Genomic DNA, 23036 nt, shown 5'->3' on the forward strand with positions numbered 1-23036 from the left:
TTTATTTTCTTGGTTATTGCAGCTATTTATATTACTCTACTTTTTGTAGTTTTATATTCCAATACTTTAAGGTAATATTTTTTCTAACTGAAAAAAAAAAAATATTAATATGTTTTTTCACTTGGGGTGTTAAAAATTTGGTGCTCGGTGTGGACAAACCACCTACTCTCGTGGAATTAAGTTCGCCACGTGAGATTATTAAGCATGAACGGTGGGAGTGATTTAATCACCTAAGTTAGATGTTCATGAAATCTCATGTTACTAAAGTCATCAGGGATTTATTCTTGAATGTTTTAGGGCCAAAGTTTTATAAAGGTTGTTTATAAACATTTAGTAAGTTCAAATAAAAAACTTGGCCAACACCCTAATAGAAAAAGCTTTAAAGATAAACCTTTTACAGTTTCTAAAGTGTTTCTAATCTCATTATGGGAATGAAGGATATCATAACTTAGCTTAAGTACCTAAAGATTGAGATTTGAGTTATTATTGGTCTATTTCATTTTTGAATTTTCTCTTCTAAATATGTAATTTTATCTTGGGGCATACATAAGAATAAATGATTAGTAAAGTAACTTCTGACCATGTATGTTCAAGAATATGAGAAAATCCATAAAGTGTTCACATGGTTACTCATGTTAAAGGAAGATCAATAAATGCAATCATGTCCAACAGTTAAATTATGAGAATAAGATGCCAATAAAGTATTATGGTAATCAAGACACCTATTTTTCTTGCAATAAGGAAAATTAATGGCATATAAAGAAAGATTGCATAAATATAATCTCATGTATCTAGTATGTCGTGAATATCTTTTAGTGACTCATTCAAATATGTTGTGGATTGATTATGGTTTAACAATCCACATTGTCAACAAATGCAGAACACGTGTTTTTTTTTTTATAATTGGAGGTTGCTGGGATCTATAAGTTATTTTTAAAATTCAGTTATATTTTTTTACCTCAAAAATGATTTATATTCCATAATCTTTTAGAAATTTATTTTCTAGTTTGGTTTATTAAAAATTTCAATTTTATTTTAAACTTGAAATTTTTCTTATTTTGGGTGGAATATTGGTTGAGGGTCTATTTAAAGTCTATTTAAAATTGACCTACATCCAAACTTTTGAAAAAAAATTATTTATGCATATTGATGTTGACATAAAGTGGAGTCTTTATGAATTTAAAAATGCTATTGTTATGACATTAGAGATTGGAATATATCTCCATACAGAAAAATAAAAGTCAGTAAATAATAATTTACTGACTTTAGTACTTGTATGGACTAGATAAGGGAAATCATACCAACAAGACCACTAAAGGTGCCCAAGAGAGCCTTTTGAGATTCTTGAGATCATTTACATTGAAAGGTATTGACATTTTCATACTCATTGCCTAAATAGTCAGAGATATTTTTATATGTTTCAGTGATGACCATATAAAGTTTATATATCTCTAAGTTCTAAAGCTGAGGTATTGAATGCTTTCAATACCTATAAGGAAGAAGAAACATTCAATACCTATACGGAAGAAGAAGAGAAAGAACATGAAGATCATAAGATCTGATATAGGCAAAGAGTATTATGGTAGGTACACACAAAAAGTGAAATGATTAGTAATACTAATCTGCTATTACCCTTACAGAGTAAAGCTTTGAAGACCGTTGTGTATATGTTAAACAAGATTCCATTTAAGGTTGTCCTTAAGATACCTTTTTATGAAATTGATGGAAGCCAAGTTTAAATTATTTACACATATGGGGTTGCCTTGCTAAAGAGGAGATTTATAATCCTCGCCTAAGAAAATTAGATTCAAGGACAACCAACAGATTTTTTATAGGCTATTCAGTAAACTCGAAGGGTTTTAGGTTTTATTATCCTTCATATAATCTTAAAGTTGTTGATTATAAAAAATTTTAAAGGATGTTGAACCTAGTGGGAGTGTTTATCCTCAAAGATTTTACTTAGAGGAAACACGAGAGTTGACTGAAGCTCATTCATATGAAGGCTGTTTGATTGTACTTATGGAAAATCAAATTGATTACCCTGAGCTACAATCAATTTTAGAGTTGTCAACTCATGAATAATAGGTTCAATTTGAATCTGCTTAGACTTTGCAAAATGCAGAGGAAGTAGAATTAAAAAAATCCTATAAAATAAAGAGATTAACAATTCTTAGCGATCATGTTGTATACCTCCTAGAGTCTGATGTTGACATTGGACATAAAGATGATCCAAAATTATTTTCACATGCTATGAGTGGAGGAAACTCCACATTGTGGTTCAATGCCATGAAGTAAGAGATAAATTCATGGCTCAAAAGTCAAGCTAGACTCCTAGCCAATGGCTTTACTCATAAGGAAGACATTGATTATCATGAAACATTCTCTCCAGTGTCTAAGAATGGTTTATCAAGATAATCATAGCATTAGTAGCTCATTTTGACCTAAAGCTACATCAAATGGATGTGAGAACAACTTTCCTGAATGACAGTCAGAAAGCTTGCAAATTAAAGAATTCTATTTATAGGCTGTGACATATCTCTCATCGGTGATATACTTTTTACAAGGTTATTACTTCATTGTTTATTGAAAACCTTGTTAATTAGTATATATACCTTAAGGTTAGTGGGAGTAAAGTAATCTTTCTAGTTCTATATGTAGATATTATTTTTTGCAAGTAGTGATTTAGGTTTGCTGCATGAAGTTCATTTCACAAAACTTTGAAATTAAAGATTTGGGTGAAACCTCTTATGTCTTTTGACATAGAGATTCATAGAGACATAAATAACATTAACATTTTCTCAAAAGGCCTCCATTGAAAAAGTTTTGGGAAGATTTAGAATGAAGGATTTTGCACTTTCAGTAGCAATTAAGAGGGACCAATTCAATAAAGATTAATGTCCCAAAATGTATTGGAATAAGGGCGAATGAAAAGTTTTTTTTTGTAAGCATCTGCATTATGCAATCTAATGCAAGCATATGCATTTGACCATATGATATAAATACTCTTAAACAGGAAAGATATAATTGAGCATAAATTCCCGAAACTACTTAATTAATTACCACATTAATTAACCACCACGCGATGGAACATTACTTCCAGGGTAGAATCACCAAACGAAGTGTAATCTCACTTCCTATATACCTAATTCCTAACCTTGAAAAACTATCCGTTTTAAAATCATTAGCAGCATATATCTATTTTTTTTAAAAGAAATTAAAAAAAATAAAATTACTTTTACTTTCCTATTTAATAACATTTCACAAAAACTTTACTTAATTTTTCCTTAAACCATTAAAAATATTATTTTTTTTTTTACATTTTACCTTTTTTTTTTTTTTTTTTTTTTTTTTTTTTTTTTTTCATTTTAAGAGAGGTGAGAGAAATGCTTAAATGCTTAATATAGCCCATCTACTAAACGAGGTAAATTATAAAATTTATTGAACTTTACTCTTCTATAAAAACCATTAGTTACCACATATGAGCGGGCGTGTTAAAGTATCTCATATCGCTAAAATTTCTTTCACTTAGACATTTTATAAGTCATTGTGTCTCATTCTATCAAGACGTCTTTTAAAAATATCAATTGGTCATATACTTTTCAAATATACCATTAGAAATGCATAACTTTTAAGGGCTATTGGGTGAGTGTTGATCAATGCCCCTCGCTTTTATTTCATCGAAAGGATCAAGTGCTTGCTATGGCTATGCGACAGGAACACCGTCGGAACTACTCCAGCCCTCCCAAGATTTCGCAATCCTGATGGGTCCTATGGAAAAACAGCCAGCACAAGTCATTCCCAAATGTGTCTGTATTAGAAATATTAATAGTTCAAACATTGGTATAACTGGAATTCATAACTAATTGGCTGAGTAAATTTGGCTTATTTTATTTGGTTGAAATGCCCCAAAAGCATTTTCAACGATAGGTGTTAAGCAATCAATCTTTCTGTACTGCTTTTGAGATAAAATGATATTCTCCCATCTGGTTATTCTTTGTAAGAATGGTTTTTTTGGGTGCTGATTTCATTGTTTACAAAAGCTTATTTGTGACTCTGATTTTGCATAAATTAATTGTATTGCATGTGCCATTGGCTTCTAATACTATTTTTTTTAGACATGTTTACATATGTACATCTATCGGTATGAACAGTAGCATGTAAGAGTTGCTCTTTCCATTTCTTGAGGTGCTCAAGTGCATAATTATGTGGCATCATGGTGACATGGACACATGAGAAATGCGTCATTCAACCTGTGTGAATATTCTTGTGCTGCTAGAACCATGTCCCCATATATTTGATTCTAAAAGTTAGATTTTTGCAGATGACTGCACAAACAATAGTGGTATAATATGAAATCAACTCAATACATCTTGTTAGCTAGATCATTCTAGTTAAGTTTTGGCCAGTCTTTCATTCTGTTCTTGAACTGTTTGGAATTCTCCGTATGTTCTCTTATGGAATAAGATTCATTGTTGATTGGATCTTTGTTTTTCTTTTTTTCTTTTTTTTTTTTTTTGTGTTTTGGGGGGAGGGGTTGTATACTTGTGTGTGTGTGTGTGTTGGGTTCCTTCTTCCTCCCTCACCATCCTCTCCCCCATTTATTGATGCATAGGGATATGCTTATTTCTCCTAACACTATCTTAACATCTAAATCTACATAAAAGAATTTTCATTTGAGTTATTCAGGTACGTTCAAGTTGACTCTGCAGTTCACGGAGGATTACCCAAACAAACCACCGACAGTGCGATTTGTTTCTCGAATGTTTCATCCAAATAGTAAGTTGGATGAGGCACTTACACATTGAATCTTAACCAACTATGTCTCCTGACTTGAATTTTCTTTTGTGTTTGGTCAGTTTATGCCGATGGAAGTATTTGTCTGGATATTTTACAAAATCAGTGGAGTCCTATATATGATGTGGCAGCTATACTCACGTCTATCCAGGTACAATATAATATTTTATTATTTTATTTGTAGTGTTGCTGACTGTTTTGTATGAATAAGCAAAGCAGATGCATATATTGCATACATTGTGATATTTAATTTGATTTAGAAGATGTGTTTTGGTAGTCAGCTTCTACAGCTTAGTTGAGCAAGACAGACTTGTTGGTTTTACGCTTTTCAACATGTGTACAGACACAGACATGTATATGGACATACATAAGTGCATTGATTTAGTTTTGAAGTTTAGAACCGTGTTCAAACAACCCCTCCTAGGATTCTCCTTGGGCAGGACCAGCGCCAGGTACTTTACCTTGCTGCACAGAATTGCTTGCTTCCGTCCTTGATTGATATCAGTTTAAATGTACTGGCAAAGTGAATAGCATATCGTTGTGTCCAAGTAACTGAATAAGAAGGAATATGAAGATGATTTTAGTGAAATAGAGTTATATTATTCCTTCGTCTGCACCTCCAGTAAATTTTCCAGCTGTAGGCATTGCAAATAAGTATATCATCCCATTTCCATGCCATATACTTTGCACAATTTTTAAGTACCCAGCTGTGCATTGAACTATTATTCCAACATTTTAACCCGATCAGCCATTAATTTTCATCCTTTCACCGTGGGACTCTATTGTAAATTGAAGGGGCATTTTTTTTGGTTCCCGACCAAAACAGCAGTTTTTATTGTTAACCCTTTTTTTTAATAAGTTGTTTTTCATGATCTTTTGGCAATTATCATCTTTTTCTACAGATACTCTGCTTTTTGTTGACATAGTACAGCTTTCATTGAATCTATCTTAGTGATTTATATTCGTCTCTCACCTCACCTATTTTGGTTCTGGGAAATTTGAATCTGCCCCATTGATATTATCTGTAAATGCTGCTGATTATCCTAATATGTAATGATGCCAATTCTGAGGCTAGGAAATACAAGATATACCAATGCCATAATCTAACTAATTGCCATGGATATACTGGAATTAGGCCCTTAGGATCTTTAGAAATGTAATTATTGTTAGAAATAATCAACATATTATTTAATCTAACATGCGCAGCGGAAAACGAATAAACAGGATTCAGACTTACCTCTAGCCATGTTTGCTCAAGCGTCTCCACGATCCATCTGAAGAACAAGAAAGATTATTTGAGGGATCTTCTAACCTATGCCTATTGCTTGATGGCTGTACTGATAGTGTACACAGGCACTCTATTTATAGGCTAGGTTAGGGACCCTCAAAATGGTAAACACCGTATTTGTTTCCTTCCATCAAGGAAACAATATCGTTAATTGATTTTAAAATCAATTAACCGATTCCATATTTACGGTAATCTAAATTAATAGAAATAACCATAATACCGATTCCATATTTACGGTAATCTAAATTAATGGAAATATCCATAATGCCGTATATGTTTATTGAAAAAATAATAAACATAGTAAATACCGTAAATGTGATATAAATGCCACAACAAAAAAGGAATAATATATTACATTCTCCCACTTGGACTTTATAACACATGACCATATGGTATTAGGTTCTTTAGTTTTGGCCAATCTTTTATGGAATCCTCCAACTCAGTTAAGAAATGTTTCACACGAATCATGGCGGTAAAACCATTATAAAATTAGGTCGTCCCTTCCATGTATCACGATGTAAAACACTCCTTACATGAGTACCTTATGGATAATCAAGCTTTATGAATGAACTTCCTATAAGTCATTCGGGTCCAACTTTATTTATCCTCATGGATAAAATAACAAATGTGCACAAAAAATCTTTATTACAATAACTTTATGTCTATAGACCAAAAAGAGACAAACCAAGTGAAAATGAATTAATGAGTCTCATATATTCCGCATGACTTTATTCTTTCTTTACCGGTAAACTTTAAGTCATGGGATCCGCAATCATTAATTCAGTACTTATATGCTCAATAGACCCTTTATGTCTCTTAATGTTATCTCTCGTACTGAGATACTTAATGTCGATTTATTTCTGCTTCTACTCTTTATTCTTATAAAAGAAGATTATAGTAGAATTACCGCAGAGTATCTTTATGGTCTAACTGTAAAATCGACAAGATTGAGACTTTCAACAAATGTCTCAACCATCATGCCTGTATACCAAATTTATAGCACGCTAGACTTTTAGCTTTCTTGGTAGACGTAGCAACTATAGTCTGCAAACTGCATCTCTAGGATATTTCCTTCAATAAAAAGATATATACCTTAGAGTAGACTTTCTACTATCTACACAATCAGCAAACTCAAATCTGAACAACTAACCACCTTCAAATGGAAAGTGTATCCTTAGGTTAAGTTGTTCTTCTTGGTTCCTTGCATATACTGCAAGGCTTTATTTGCAGCACTTTATTGACTCAATATACTTATTGTCAGTCATATGGTTATGTATAATGGAGACGCTTAAAACTTTTCATCTGCCCTTATTCCAATACCTTTTGGGACATTAATCTGTATTTAATTAGTCCCTCTTAATTGCTACTGAAGGTACATAATCCTTCATTTTAAATCTTCCCAAAACTTTTTCAATGTAGGCCTTCCGAGACAATGTTAATATTCTTTATGTCTCTGTGAATCTCTATGCCAAAAGACATAAGAGGTTTCACCCAAATCCTTCATTTCAAAGTTTTGTGAAATGAACCTTATGTAGCAAACCTAAATCACCACTTGCAAAAACAATATCTACATATAGGATTAGAAAGATTACTGTACTCCCACTGACCTTAAGGTATACATACTAATTAACAAGGTTTTCAGTAAACAATAAAACAAATACCTTGTAAAAAGTATATCACCGGTGAGAGATCTATCACAGCCCATAAATAGAATTCTTTAATTTGCAAGTATTCTGACTGTTATTTTATAAAACGTTTGGGTTGTGTCATGTAAACCTCATCTTTAAGATCCTCATTCATAAATGTTGTTTTCGCATCAATTTGATGCAGCTCTAGATCAAAATGAGCTACTAATGCTATGATTATCTTGATGAACCATTCTTAGACACTGGAGAGAATGTTTCACGATAATCAATGCCTTCCTTATGAGTAAAACCATTGGCTACGAGTCTAGCTCGACCCTTCAGCCATGGACTTAACTCTCACTTCATGGCACTGAATCTCAATGTGGAGTTTTCTACACTCATAGCATGTGAAAACAAATTTGGATCATCTTTATGTCCAATGTTAATATCAGACTCTGGGAGATATACAACATGATCACTAAGAATTGTTGATCTCCTTATTCTATAGGATTTTCTTAATTCTACTTCCTCTACATTTTTGCAATGGGAGAATAGACTTTTGAACCTGTTCTGTATGAGTTGGTTGTTCTAGAAATGATTGTGGCTCAGGATAATCAATCTGATTTTCCCTGAATACAATCAATCATCCTCTATGAGAAGGAGATTTGGCCAACTCTAGTGCTTCCTCAAATTCCAATTTGTGTGAATGAGCACTCCCACTAGGTTCTGCATCCTCTAGAAATTTTACAATCAACAACTCTATGATCATATGAAGGATAATTAAACATTATAACCCCTTAAAGTTTACTAGATAGCTTATAAAGATCCGCTGGTTGTCCTTGAATCTAATTTTCTAAGGTGAGGATTATAAATCCTCTCTTTAGCAAGGCAACCCCATATGTGTAAATAATGTAAACAAGCTTCCATCTATTTCAAATTTTAAAAGGTGTCATAAAGACAACCTTAGATGAAATCCTGTTTAACATATACACAACGGTCTTCAAAGCTTTACTCTATAAGGGTAATAGCAGATTAGTATTACTAATCATTTCCCCTTGGTGTGTACCTACCTTAATACTCTATGCCTATATTAGATCTAATGATCTTCACATTGTTTCTCTTCTTCTTCCTTATAGATATTGAAAGCATTCAATACCCCAGCTTTAATATTTAGAAGATAGAGATACATAAACTTTATATGGTCATCACTAAAAGAGATCAAAATATCTCTGACCATTTAGGCAATGAGTATGAAAAGGTCAACACATTTCAATGTACATGATCTCAAGAATCTCAAAATGCTCTCTTTGGCACCTCTAGTGGTCTTGTTGGTATGCTTTCCCTTATGCAGCCCACACAAGAACCAAAGTCAGTAAATTACCGACTTTTATTTACTGTATGCAGATATATTTCAATCTCCAAAGCCATAACCAGAGCATTTTAAATTCTCAAAGACTCTACTTTACGTCAACATCACTATGCAGAAATAAACAAATAATTTTGTTTAAAAAATTGGGACGTAGGTCAATTTTAAATAGACTTTAAATAAACCCCAACCAATATTCCACCAAAGATAAGAAAAACTTTAAGTTTAAAATAAAATTGAAATTTTTAACAAGCCAAACTAAAAAATAAATTTCTAAAAATTATGGAATATAAATCATTTTTGAGGTCAAAATTATAACTGAATTTTAAAATTAACCTATAGATCCCAACAAGCTCAAATTATAAACACGTGTTATCCATTTTAAAAAGGACTCTGCATTTGTGTTGACAATGTGGATTGTTAAACCATAATCAATCCACAATATATTTGATTGAGTCACTAAAAGAGATTCACGACATACTAGATATGGAGATTATCTTTATTTTAAGTCATTTCTTATACTTCATGCAATCTTTCTTTATATGCCCTTAATTTTCCTTATTTCATGAGAAATATGTATCTTGATTGCCATAATACTTTATTGGCACCTTATTCTCATGCTTTAAGTGTTGGACATGATTGCATTTATTGGTCCTTCCTTTGACATGAATAATCATGTGAACACTTTATAAATTCTCTCATATCCTTGAACACACATGGTTAGAAGTTTATTTACTAACCATTTATCCTTACGTGTGTTAAAAGATAAAATTCTACACTTAGAAGAGAGAATAAAATTGAAATAGACCAACAATGACCCAAAAATCTCAATCTTTAGGGACTTAAGCTAATCTATAATATCCTTCATTCCCATAATGGGATTATAAACACTTCAGAAACTGTAAAAGGTTTGTCTTTAAAGCTTTTTCTATTAGGGTGCTGGCCAAGTTTTGTTTGAACTTACTAAATGTTCATAAACAACCTTTATAAAACTTTGGCTCTAAAACATTCAGGAATAAATCTCTAATGACTTTAGTGACATGAGATTTCATGAACATCTAATTTAAGTGATTAAATCACTCCCACCGTTCATGCTTAATAATCTCACGTGGCGTACTTAATTCCGCGGGATTAGGTGGTTTGTCCACACGGAGTACCAAAATTTTTAACACCCCAAATGAAAAAGCATATCAATCATTTTTCCAGTCAGAAAAATATTATCATAATGTATTGGAATATAAAACCACCAAAAGGTAGAGTAACAGGAATAGCTGCAATAACCCAAAATTAAAATAAATACTTTAATGCTATGAAGTAACTTTATTTTAAATTAGCCAATGCCAATTTAAATAGTAAATTTCAACCTACCTTTGAGCAAAGGTTGCATCACGCATGAAATTTACTCTTTATTGATAAGACTAATAAATTTAAATATTAATAAATAAAATTCTTCGTACCTTTGGGCAACCGAAAGAAATTTTACTTTTAATACTAAATTTGTTATCTCATTCTAATTAAGTCATAAAAATAAAAACTTCCCTTTGGGGATAGGTAATTAAATTTATGAGTTAATTACAATACGATGTTAATTTTTCTATATGAAGTTCATGTGTACGATCCTTATGCAATTATTACAAAATTAGGATGCTTTGGCTCTCCCAAAATCATAATAATCACGCTGTAATTCATGAACATCTAATAAATCTTTATGAGGTTCATGCGTGTGATCCTGATGTAATTATCATACAAAAATGGGATGCTTTGGCTCTCCCATAATTATTATGATAATTACGTGTGTGTAATCTTGATGCAATTGTCATTCAAAATTGGGATGCTGTGGCTCTCCCAAAATTATCATGATAATTGCTACTTCATTAACATCTAACAACTTTATAGATGCCCCCTTAATGGCCTTAGGAATATAACAAACCAATACTTAAATGGGGTAAACAGCATTTTCCAAGGTGCAAGCAGATGAGCTCCCAGGAAAGTGAGGGGGGTCACACCGGACACACTTAAATCCCAAGACTTTCCTTGCCAGAACTTTCCCCGACATTGCATTCTTAGATATTACTGTAAACACACCAGTATATATGGTATTGTTAATTATTCTTAGGTCTAGGCATCAAACAATTTATATTTAAACAATATAAATTTAAAATATATATTCCTCAATACATGTATTAAATAAACAATAATTTTAATACACAGTACTGTAAATAATAAAGGGAATAAAACTTTAATATGAGGACATAATAAAACACATGGCCTAATGGTTTAGTAAGTGGCCAAGGCTCTTTACACCTGGTGAACCCAGGTTCTAAACACCATAAGGCCTAAATTCCCCTTTTAAAAAGAACTTCATGGGTTACTGAAAAGGGTTGTTGTATTGGGCTGACCCAATTGGGTTAACCCACTTAATTTGGGTTGGGTATCTGTATTGGGCTACTATATTGGGTTGGGCTTTTGGGTCACAAGACTCCAAATGGGCTACTGTATTTGGCAATTAGGTCAACCCACTTAATCAAGTCAGGCCTCTGGGTCTATGTATAGTGCTGGCCCAAACTAGGTCAGCCCACTTAAATGGCCCAAAACTGCATGGGTTTTTTAAAAAAACCCTACCCGAAAATATATCAAACCCAAAAACTTTAATGGGTCGAAACCCTACCCAGTCACCAACCAACCCGACCCGTAATGTTCCAGATGGGTTGAAAACCCTAAAAATGGAACCCTAGCCGCCACCCCTTTATGAAAATACCCATATCAAGATTACAACAACTCAAAATTAGGCAGTATATCACAATACACAGAATAGTGATAAAACAAAAAATAGTTATATCAAATTTATGGGTTTTCACAAACAGTACGTGAACAACAAATATTCACAAAATAATCGCTAATGCGTTTCTATCATGTCACAAAAGACGAAATATTGCTCAAACAATATTGACAACAGAAGTGAACAATACCAAATAGAATATACTTGATTCAATATTGATAACCAATAAAAAAAAAAAATTACTTGATTCAATATTGATAACGCATAGTAAAATTATACGCTAAGCAAAATAGCACAGAGGCTGGCTCTGATACCACATGTTAGAAATAATCAACATATTATTTAATCTAACATGCGCAGCGGAAAACGAATAAACAGGATTCAGACTTACCTCTAGCCATGTTTGCTCAAGCGTCTCCACGATCCATCTGAAGAACAAGAAAGATTATTTGAGGGATCTTCTAACCTATGCCTATTGCTTGATGGCTGTACTGATGGTGTACACAGGCACTCTATTTATAGGCTAGGTTAGGGACCCTCAAAATGGTAAACACCGTATTTGTTTCCTTCCATCAAGGAAACAATATCGTTAATTGATTTTAAAATCAATTAACCGATTCCATATTTACGGTAATCTAAATTAATAGAAATAACCATAATACCGATTCCATATTTACGGTAATCTAAATTAATGGAAATATCCATAATGCCGTATATGTTTATTGAAAAAATAATAAACATAGTAAATACCGTAAATGTGATATAAATGCCACAACCAAAAATGAATAATATATTACAATTATTTCTTTTTAAGAAACCACTATCTTCACAAAAATGAACGAATATGTTCTGGTTAAGAGTAAACAAGGACTTTGGTTAAACTCTGGCAAGAAGTAAAAATTAAAGCATTTTGAAGTCTTAAATTAAACTAGTTTTTTGGCGGAGCCGCGGAGACAAGATTAGAGAGCACATTGTGCAGTACTATAGTAGTTTGTATACTGAACAACTTAATTGGCGGCCTAAGTTGGATGTCCTTTCTTTCAACTCCATTGGTGAGGTAGAGGCTAATTGGTTAGAAAGAGCATTTAAGGAAGGTGAGGTTTTTGAGGTGGTGAAAGCTTTGAACAGTGATAAGGCCCTAGGCTCTGACAGTTTTTCTATGGCGTTCTTCCAAGCATGCTAGGATGTTCTAAAAGATCGAACTCTTAGAATGCATTCATTGGGGGTAAGCAAATTCTAGATTCAGTTCTAATTAGGGTCAAATCTTGGGAGCCGGATGTGATTTGTAATCAGATATTGAAAAGGCTTATGATCACGTGAATTGGAGCTTTTTGTTGTATTTGTTGAGGTGTGGTTTTGGGGAGAAATTGTGTTAGTGGATAGCTCATTGAATTTCTTTGGTACATTTCTTTGTCTTGGTGACCATGGTTAAAAGATTCAGTTTCAGGATTAGAGCTACATAAAGGAAAGGACCTCTATGATGGACTTGTTCCACCAGTTGTGACCATGGTTGCAATTATGCGATCCAATTCCATTCTTACACTAGGCAAACCGAAAATGGAACCCCTCACGTTAATCCTTTGTTGCATAGACACTTGCATGAACGTAGGCCTAAATTTTATATATGGCAAAGCATGATGTCCTTTTAGAGGTCCAAGATATTGTTGGCCCATTAGTAGTTGTTCATAATGTCATTGCTTGTTCTTTCTTTTATTCTTCAGTAATGAATGCTTTGGCTAGTTTCATGTTACAGATTGGTGAACACATCATTCAGGGTCTCAATTTGAAACCTGAATTAATATTTAAGTAATGTGAGACTTAGCACCCATGAGCATATCTTATAAACCACCCACACTCTTTATAGACTACTCATCTTTTCAATATGGGACCAGGGTGTTAGAGTTTTTATGTTGTCCCCTTTTCCTTGGAACTGTTTTGCACTAGTATTAGTTTAAGAAAATATGTAAAATTGTGGAATAGTTAGAAATATAGCATTGCTTGTACCTATATCTTGTGCTGCAAGCACATCAATGATAGATATAGACATAATCGAGTTTTAGATGCCAGTCACTGCTGCATTTCATCTTTTTTTGCATGACCACTTTACTACATATGGAAATGATTTCATATTTCTTGTTGAAATATTAAACTGATCATTAGAAAGTCATTTAATGAAGCTGCTGCCAACTACATGAGATAGGGAACTGTTTAGGTATTGAGCACCAACTATATGATAGAATTCTAAAAGATGTCATTCTCTTATTGCAGTCACTGCTGTGTGACCCCAACCCCAACTCTCCTGCAAATTCGGAAGCGGCTCGGATGTTTAGCGAGAACAAGCGCGAGTACAACCGTAGAGTGAGGGAAATTGTGGAGCAGAGCTGGACAGCAGACTAACTCCATGGGCCTCTGATAGGGCACCCTTGAGTCTGTTTGAAATGACGTTGCCGGTCAAAAAAATTTGTGCAAACTCAACTTTTCTCTTGTATTATTCACATGTGTTCCTATCACAATTGTTAGGCCTGTTTTATTTTATTTAAATATGAATTGATGCATTGTGTGTTGTTGTTGTGCTTATGTAAAATAGAATTTATTTATCACTTTACATTGAATTGTTATGAACTTTTTTCAACGTAAAAGTGGCTCTGGACTGATTTCAGTATGGATATCCAATAAAAATTCCCATAACATATGTGGGGAAGTAGAGTAAACAAATAAATTACACTCATGTAGCTCTTAAAAGTGATTGTTGAGGCATCGACTCTTTTAAGATCCATTATCCTTTTTTAGGGTCCGTCCGTCGCTGGGGGATGAATTAGCTTGTTGCTTCATTTTGTTGGCTGCACGCTTGCATCTGTGTTTTCCTTGTTGATTGAACTTCAGCTCTTTTAGGTTTGAACAATATAATCAGGATTTGTTTTGTTTAAATTTTGGGTCGGTGAATAAATCCGAAGTAGTCTAGTGCTGTTGGCTTAGGTGATGCTACGGTGCAAGCAGATCTATGGAATCCTCCTTCCAGATAACCTTTTACAAAATTTGGTTTTACGTAGAACCAAGCGCAGGCCTTAACAGTGTTAAAAGAATGAGATAATTGAGTTGAGTCATACAGAAGGTACTAAGATTAAAATTGACACTGTTCATTTCTGAGCTCGTGAGCTTTTGAAGCTTATTTTAGTATAGTCCTTTTGAAAAGTTCTTCGCAGTGACATTACCTATGCGCAACATAGTTGGACTGCTTCTGCGTACTGATCAAAGTTGACATGCATTCCTGTTTCATCTCTTGCCTAGATTATTGTTGTCCCTATTAGTAATGTCAACCCCTAGCCTGGATTCACTACCTTTTCCCATAATTAAGCGGCTCTATTTTTTTTAAAAAAAAAAATAAATTTGGACAGCTTAAAAGAGTGGCAGCGGGGTTCATCTATTTTCAATAGCGTAGGATGTTGAGCCTATCTACCTAGAACAGGTGGATCTCATAGCTTGTCTTTTTTTAATTTGCTTGAATTTCAAAAAAATTAGGACAACCTAATTTTAGGAAGTCCAATACGTAACTTACGATTTAGATCAATTGTGTCAAGATTGTAGTGAAGTGTCTCTTTCTTTTCTTTTCTTCTAAAAGGAAAATACTAAATTTCTCTCTCTCTCTGGTCTCTTCTTTTCTCTCTCATCCAGAAACTCTCCAACAAGTGCATGTGTTCGCCGAAGGGAGGCTTTTGCCTCCCCTCCCGGCGCTGGTCTTTTTTTGCCTTTGCCGGCTCTGAGTTGTGTTTCTACTTGTGTTTTTTTAACAGTTTATCTTTGTAATTTTTAGACATTATGAGGATCTGTTTGATGGCTTGGAAGCTAGATCTGCTTCTCTTTCTTTGTGTTAGGATGTGCTTTATTGTTAAGATAGGCTTAATATCTACTCCTTGTAATGTTTGTTTATTATATGGGTAGCTATTGTTTTTGTATAGTATTGATCTTTGTCATAGTCTACCGTTGGTAGCTGCTTTAGGTCAGGATTTTCCTGATTTAGTGGGTGGAGATTCTTCATCTCTAGTCACTGTGATGGCCTTCGGGCAGTGAGATTTCGCCTTCGGGCATTGTATTAGCCTTCTGTGATTCTGTGTTTGTGTTGGCTTTTGGCCAAGTGTAATCTCCTCTGGGGCTCATTTTCATTAATGAAGGTTCCTTTTCTTGTGTTCAAAAAAAGATTGTAGTGAAACGATATTCCCGATTCAAAGACTTTAATTCTAGTAATTACCAAATGGTCCAAATTTTTGGAAAATGTGTATAGCGTATAGTAATTTATGGATAAAATTTAAGATAATATAGTGGTTGTAATCATTTTTTAAGACTCATATATCGGCGGTGGGAACTTAAAAATAAAATAGTATTTTGCTTCTTTTTTTTTCATAAAATAAAATAAAAATAGAAGAAATAGGGTTACAGCTACGAGGGGTCTCTTCTTTCCTTGGAAGTGTTCCTTAGGGTTTTGCACATGAAGGCTAGCTAGCTTTTGAGATAGATTTTCATGAAGAGGCGCTAGTCGCCCCCCAAGCGAAAATGTGATTTCACTCCTGACTGTAACATGGTAACCATTGATCTAAAAAATGTAAAGACTGTTGGATATTGATTTGGTTAAACCTTTAACCTTTAAGATCTTAAAATATTCAATCTCCTAGCAAATCTTTATAGCTGCAAAACGCTTCAATACATTTTGCAGAATTTAAGCACTCTCACAAGGAGATAAAATTGTATTTTAGATAACATGTCGACAACTTAGGGATGAAGGTATCATCAAAACACTAATACTACAGATTGGAAATTACCCACAAGTGTAATGAACATTGTTTACTAAATATATGCATACTTATTATGTTCACAAAAGGGTGGTACAAATACAACATTTATTTTGCATAGGGCAAAAGAGGATCTGCAGGTAGAGATTTATCTTGTTTTCCTGTCAAACAGGATAGAAGCCAATAGAGCAAACCTGCAGAGAAGCAGAAAAACCAAGCATTGTTGTAGATGACACCAAAACTGTCCGTAATTTAAGATAAAATTCCATCCTTTCCAAGAAACCTGGAATCACAGGCAAAATCTCAACGACCAAGGCTGCCATTGCTGCCAAATTGTAGCCTCCTGAGTAATAGCAAGGCCCGTAAGGACTCAACGAGTACAAGTCCTTGATACTCAAATTTGTGCGATGGATCTGGGAGCAGTAATCAGTTAGAATTACGCCCCCAATTGGACCCAACTATGCAGAGTATCTTAGTAACTAGGTCATCACTTTGTAGATGAATTGGAATGAATTAGGGTTTTTTTTTTTTTTTTTTCTGTTTTTCTTTAGCTTTCTATTCGTGCAGCTGATTAGATACTTTTGTATAAAATATAAGTTTCAAAGTGTTAATGAAAGACGATATAAATTCTCCTCAGATAAACTTTTACTTCTTCTTCTTCTCTGTTTTTCTTCTTCTTTCTTTTCTGTTTCGTCTTCCGCTTCACTTCAAATTCTGTCAGCAGGAAGTGAGCACAATGAGTATTGGAGCAGAGTACTTTTCAAGCTCTCTGATCCCCTCCATTTCTTTGCAAACAATGGTCGTCAGTTGGGCTAGCCAGAAGGCAATCAAACAAGCGAATTCAAGAGAAGTGCCATGCCAGGGTAAAAACTGACAGGGAAATCTCAATCCGATACCAACCACAACCAACCAACGCTCTTAGTAGAATAGGGAGAGCGTATAGGGTTATGGAAGGATGAGATAAAAGACCGACAATAATTCAAGTTATATTATAAAGAAAATCAAGCACATGAAATTTTCTTGACAAAAAAGTAAACATCGATGCATAAGATTTTGAGACTTAAACCGGATTGATTCATACAAGTCTTAAATCTGTTTGAATCTTTGGATCTAATTGGCACAAGAAAAGTAATGCTAGAAATTACATCTTTATTCTACAGCTATATCACAATATTTTCAACTATTTTTATTTCACAATTATCTCGTATAAGTCTCCCATTAATAAATGAGATCATACTATTTATATTATTAAAAAATAATAATTTAAAATAGAAATAAGAAATCTAATGGTAACTTGTAGTTGTAGCAGTAGGATGACAAGCGGGTATTTTGACAAGCAGGTAAAAGCACGGCATACTATAGCTCATTTACAACTTGTTTACACAAGTCACATACGTACATGTACAAGTTGTAAAAAGTTACAGTTCTAGCATTTTCTCATCTAGATTGTGATACATGCACTACAAGTGCACAACTCTAAAGCACGTTGGGATGGAGCCACACATGTAAGTCCCCCTATTGTGCCTTGAAGTTGTACACCTGTAGTGCACTTGTTGTAATTCTAACATTTTCCCATTCACAAAATGATGATACATGATGGTTTGCGTCAATTAGAATGCTTTTTCTTGCTATTTTGGAAATTATAGCCGAATACATGTACCTTGGTAATTTTTTAATCTATTCTTGGATTGTGTTAAATTGTGTTTTTAAAATTTTCCTTTATTTTAGTTATTTCTGTTTATATTCATCTAAAAAAAAACATATTCTCTTCTGTTTCTAAGTCTTTTCTACAGATTTTAGATTCTGGACTTGTGATTGAGTGCACAATTCATATATGCTCGAGCGCAACTAGGATCAAGCGCAATAGGTCGTCGATCTCAGAATTTAAACATCATTACATACGATCCAGAGATCAGGATATGGACTCAATCTCAACGAAGTAATTAACTGGGCCTGAATTCTGGGTCAATACAAATGGGCCAGGTTTTGCAGTCCATTTATCTTTCTCCCTTTCTAAAGATAAACCCTTTTTTCTATCCGTCGATCCGGTCAAAATCATCCCCGGCCACCTCCCCCCAAACTTAAAATAGAAGAAATGATTAGACTGATTACAAATAGAATAATATATTAAAAAGACACAAAACCCTCCCCCAAAACTTCAATTTGAAGAGATTATTAGAGTGATTTAAAGTTTGGAGGACGATTAGAAAGAGAATGATATATTAAAAAAGACACAAAAAAGAAAAAAGAAAAAGAAATGTTATGGGCCTAAATGTTAGAGTATATTAGGAGATTTGATTACTGGTTTAGCAGTAAATACAGGGTTCTTGTGTTTGATTACTGAATGATTCTTACAATTAATTAACTTGGTAGGTGAAGTTTTGATCAAATGGATGGTTCCTATGAGGTGAGCAGGTGATCAATTTTGACAATTTCCTTCTTTCAATAATTGATTTTGAAAGAAATTCCAAAAATATATTGATTAACTGAATGGTTCTTATAAAGTCGGTAGGTGAAAAAGAACATATCTTATTCTGATCAATTCAGTGGTTCTGACGTGTGGGACAAGTGAAAAGATTCAATACCATCTTCGTTTGATAACCTTTTTTTATATTTCATTGTAGGCAAAAAGCAAAAGCATGCATTAACAAACAATTCTAAACACAAAATATATACTTACAAAACAATCTAAACAATTTTTACTTTTAACGTTACTTCACAGCCAAAAAGTAAAAAGCACGTACCATCTAAGAAGTATTAACAAACAAGCACATCGATCGATCAAAACTCAGTTACGCACACTACAAAAAAAATGAGATTTTTGGACGGTTTTTTTTATAGACGGTTTTTAAAACCGTCTATAAAAAAAATATTATGGACGTTTTTTTTCAAACCGTTTGAAAAAAAAAAAAAAAAAAACGGACGGTTTATTAAAACCGTCCTTAAAATACAGACGGTTTTATTGTAATTATATAATTACATACGGTTTTATAGAACCGTCTATAATTATATTGACGGTTTTTTAAAACCGTCTATAAATAGAAAGACGATTTTAGAAAAACTGTCTGGAATTTTCTAATTCCGGACGATTTTTCTAAAACCGTCTAGACCTAATTCTAAAAGTGGAAAAAAGCCCCTAGCTTGTCGCCCCAGATCCAGAAGCTCCATACTCTCTCTCTCTCACACGCCCAGCCGGCTGCCCTCTTCCTCCCCTTCTCTCTCTCTCTCTCTCTCTCTCTCTCTCTCTCTCTCTCTCTAGCTCGCGCATATCCGATCCGTCCAGCCCCTCTCTTGGAAGTCGACCCGGCTGGCCCTGGCCTTCATCATCTTCTCTGGCGCCCTCTCTTTGGAAGTCGATCCCGGCTGGCCCTTCATCGTCTTCTCCGGCGACGCCCCGACGCGTCTCAGCTAGCCCGGGAGCCAAACCCCCGTTTTCCCGACGTACGCCGGCGGACACCCGGTTTAAAGGTTTTTAAAAAAAAATTCCTCGCTTTTTGCAATTATTTTTTTACCTTTTAAATTTGTAATTAGGTTATGATTTACATATAACTTAGCTTGTTTTGTTTTTCTTTTTCTTTTTTCTTTTTTTTCCAATTCATTTTTTGGGCGTGAAATTTATGAGATTCATGCTTACTTTTTGTAGTATTTTAACCATACGTTATGTTTGATTACTAAGTATTTGGTGCTTATATGTATTTCTACGGCCCGTCAATGTATAAAACTTTGTAGAAAGTATATCACTATCATATGCTGTCAAAATTACAAGGTATTATCTATTCTTTTATTATTTGCTTACTCCTGAACACACATGGTCAGAAGTTCATTCACTGACCATTTATCCTTATGTGTGTTATAGGATATCTTAAAAGGAGTGTACTCAGTTGGGAGTGAGTTCAAGATGAAATGAACTAAGAATGAATCAGAAATATCAACCTCTAGGGACTTCAATTGAGCTGCCATGTCCCTCATTTCCATAATGTGCTCTCGCACACTTCTGGATCTGTCAAAGGGTTTACTTGAGAGTTTCTTCATTAGGGTGCTTGCCAATGCCTTATCGGAACTTACAAATTGTTCCTCAACGGCCCGCATGAACTCTGTTGCCCTTTTGTGTTCAGGGATAGAACCCCTAATGCCCTTAGTTACGTGAGACTTCATAAACATGAGACTTAGGCGATTAGATCGCTCCCACCTCTCATGCTTCGTAACTTCTAATGGCGTACTAGTATCCGTGAGGGCAGGTGGTTCGTCCTCACGAAGATCCAAATTAAGTTCTAAGCACCCCAAATAGAAAAGTAAATTTTCTTTCCACTCAAAAAAATTGTTCCCATTAAGCATTGGAACAGTACTTTCTAGAATAGCAGTAGTAGAAATAGCTGCAATAATCAAGGAAAAAATTTTAATGCTATGAAACTTTATTTTAAATTAACCAATGCTAATTTAATAGTAAATAGTAAATTTCAACCTACCCGTGGGCAAAGGTTGCATCACGCATGAAATTTACCCTTTATTAATAAGACTAATAAATTTAAACATTAATAAATAAAATTCTCCGTACCTGTGGGCCTAAGAGAAATTTTATTTTTAACATTAAATTTATTATCTTATTCTAATTAAGTCATAAAAATAAAAACTTCCATGTGGGGATTAGTAATTAAATTTATGAATTAATTACATAATCGATGTTAATTTTTCTATATGAAGTTCATGTGTATAACCTTGATGTAATTATTATTCTAAAATTGGGATGCTGTGGCTCTCCCAAAATATTATAATAATTACTACTTCATTAACATTTATTAACTGTATAGATGCTCACAAAAGTCCCAAGAATATAACAAACCAATACCTAAATGTGGTAAACAGTAATTTTTCAAGGTGCAACGAGGTGAGTTCCCAAGAAAGTGAGGGGGGTCACAATGGACACACTTAAATCCCAAGACTTTCCTTAGCCAGAACTTTTCTAGACATTGCATTCTTGGATATTATTGTAAACACGCCAGCATGTATGGTATTGTTAATTATTCTTAGGTCTAGGCATCAAATCAATTATATTTAAACAATATAATTAAAAAATTAATTATATTCCTAAGTTCAAGTATTAAATAAGCAATAATTTTAATATTGAATAATGTAAAAAATAAGACAAATGAAATTGTAATCGGAAGACATAATAAACCTTATGACCCAATGGTCTTAGTAGTCTTAAACCCTTTAGAGAGACCAAGTTCTAAACTCCACACCACATAAGCAATTTCTTTTATTTTTAATTCTGGATGGGCTGCTAGAAATTGGGCTATTGGATAGTAAAAAACTGATAGGTCACTTGGGCTTTTGGGTCAGCCACTTAAAGACCCAATTTTTTTTTTTTTTTTTTAAACTGGTTTGGGCTTGGGTTGAAATAAACCCATACCCAGTAGCCCAACAAACCGGAAACCTTAAGACCCAACCCAAAACCCGAATTTTCCTCTGCAAGTGCATCGCCCGATCTTCTTCTCCTTTTTTTTTTTTTTTTTTTTTACTGGACTCCAGCCGTCGGCTTGATGCCGCCTTATGCAGCAGCCACAATGAGCTGCTGCTTGGCAACAACGGCGAGCCAGTGAGTCGCCGTTTTCACAGGAACCAGGCAGCCCGTAAGGGTCGCCAGTTCCGATGACGGTAGAGAACGGCCTCTTCCTTATTGTACAACGTCGGCCACAAAGAGGGCCGGCGCCTACGGCGGAAATCACTTAATGACCAGGACTTAGGAGATCGGCCAGTGGAGAGCAGTGGGTTTCGGTTTAGTGCAGCAGATTTCTCAATGGCAAAACTGTAAATAAAAATACCCATATCTAAAGTTTTTCATGCTTTTACAATGTTCATATTTTACGGTGTGCAATTATCCAAAGAATTTCACAAAAATGGTGTAGTTTTCATACTTTACTTAAACATTTTATGCACATATGTAAAACTACAAAACAGTACATGAAATTATCAATAAACAGATGCTCAAAAATTTTTTCACAATTCAACCAATGATGAATTACCAAAACTGAAAGCTGAACAAATTGGCATAGAGGTTGGCTATGATACCACATGAAAGCTGAACATATAAAAATAAAATGCTAATAAATTAAATAAACAGCGGAATTATAAATACCTCCAGCCATATCTTTGTTCAAGCGTGATGAAGAACAAAGAACGAAGAAATTTTCTGCAATACTGAGAATTCTGAAAAAACAAAATTTAGAGAGTTCTTCTGGCCTATGCCTATGAGTGTGCCGATAGATGGATACATATGGCTCTTTATATAGGTAGGCTAGGGACCCTCGTTATTAATTAGACGGCTGATTATTCTCCTCCCATCAAGGAGAATAAATCAGAATATTAATATAAAAAACCATTTTAAACCGTTATGATTTTA

At 34.0% G+C, this 23036-nt stretch overlaps 1 protein-coding gene across 1 annotated transcript; it reads left to right on the plus strand.

Moving 5' to 3' along the window:
* Positions 1–3656: 3656 nt before the first annotated feature.
* LOC133856778 (ubiquitin-conjugating enzyme E2 2-like) lies at positions 3657–14491 on the plus strand. The gene is made up of 4 exons (XM_062291827.1): positions 3657–3806; positions 4665–4776; positions 4857–4945; positions 14121–14491. Exons 1-4 carry the CDS (start codon positions 3657–3659, stop codon positions 14247–14249), a joined length of 480 nt encoding a protein of 159 aa, XP_062147811.1. The 3' UTR covers positions 14250–14491.
* Positions 14492–23036: the final 8545 nt, after the last annotated feature.

Source organism: Alnus glutinosa, chromosome 14, assembly GCF_958979055.1.
Source record: "Alnus glutinosa chromosome 14, dhAlnGlut1.1, whole genome shotgun sequence".
NCBI classification, from domain to species: domain Eukaryota; kingdom Viridiplantae; phylum Streptophyta; class Magnoliopsida; order Fagales; family Betulaceae; genus Alnus; species Alnus glutinosa.

Bases quoted from the DNA above. Each gene is read 5' to 3' on its own strand.
- LOC133856778 (XM_062291827.1), top strand. From the start codon at position 3,657: ATGCCCCTCGCTTTTATTTCATCGAAAGGATCAAGTGCTTGCTATGGC. The intron at 3,807-4,664 runs GTCTGTATTAGA...TCTACATAAAAG, and splicing joins CACAAGTCATTCCCAAATGT to AATTTTCATTTGAGTTATTC. The intron at 4,777-4,856 runs GTAAGTTGGATG...GTGTTTGGTCAG, and splicing joins TCGAATGTTTCATCCAAATA to TTTATGCCGATGGAAGTATT.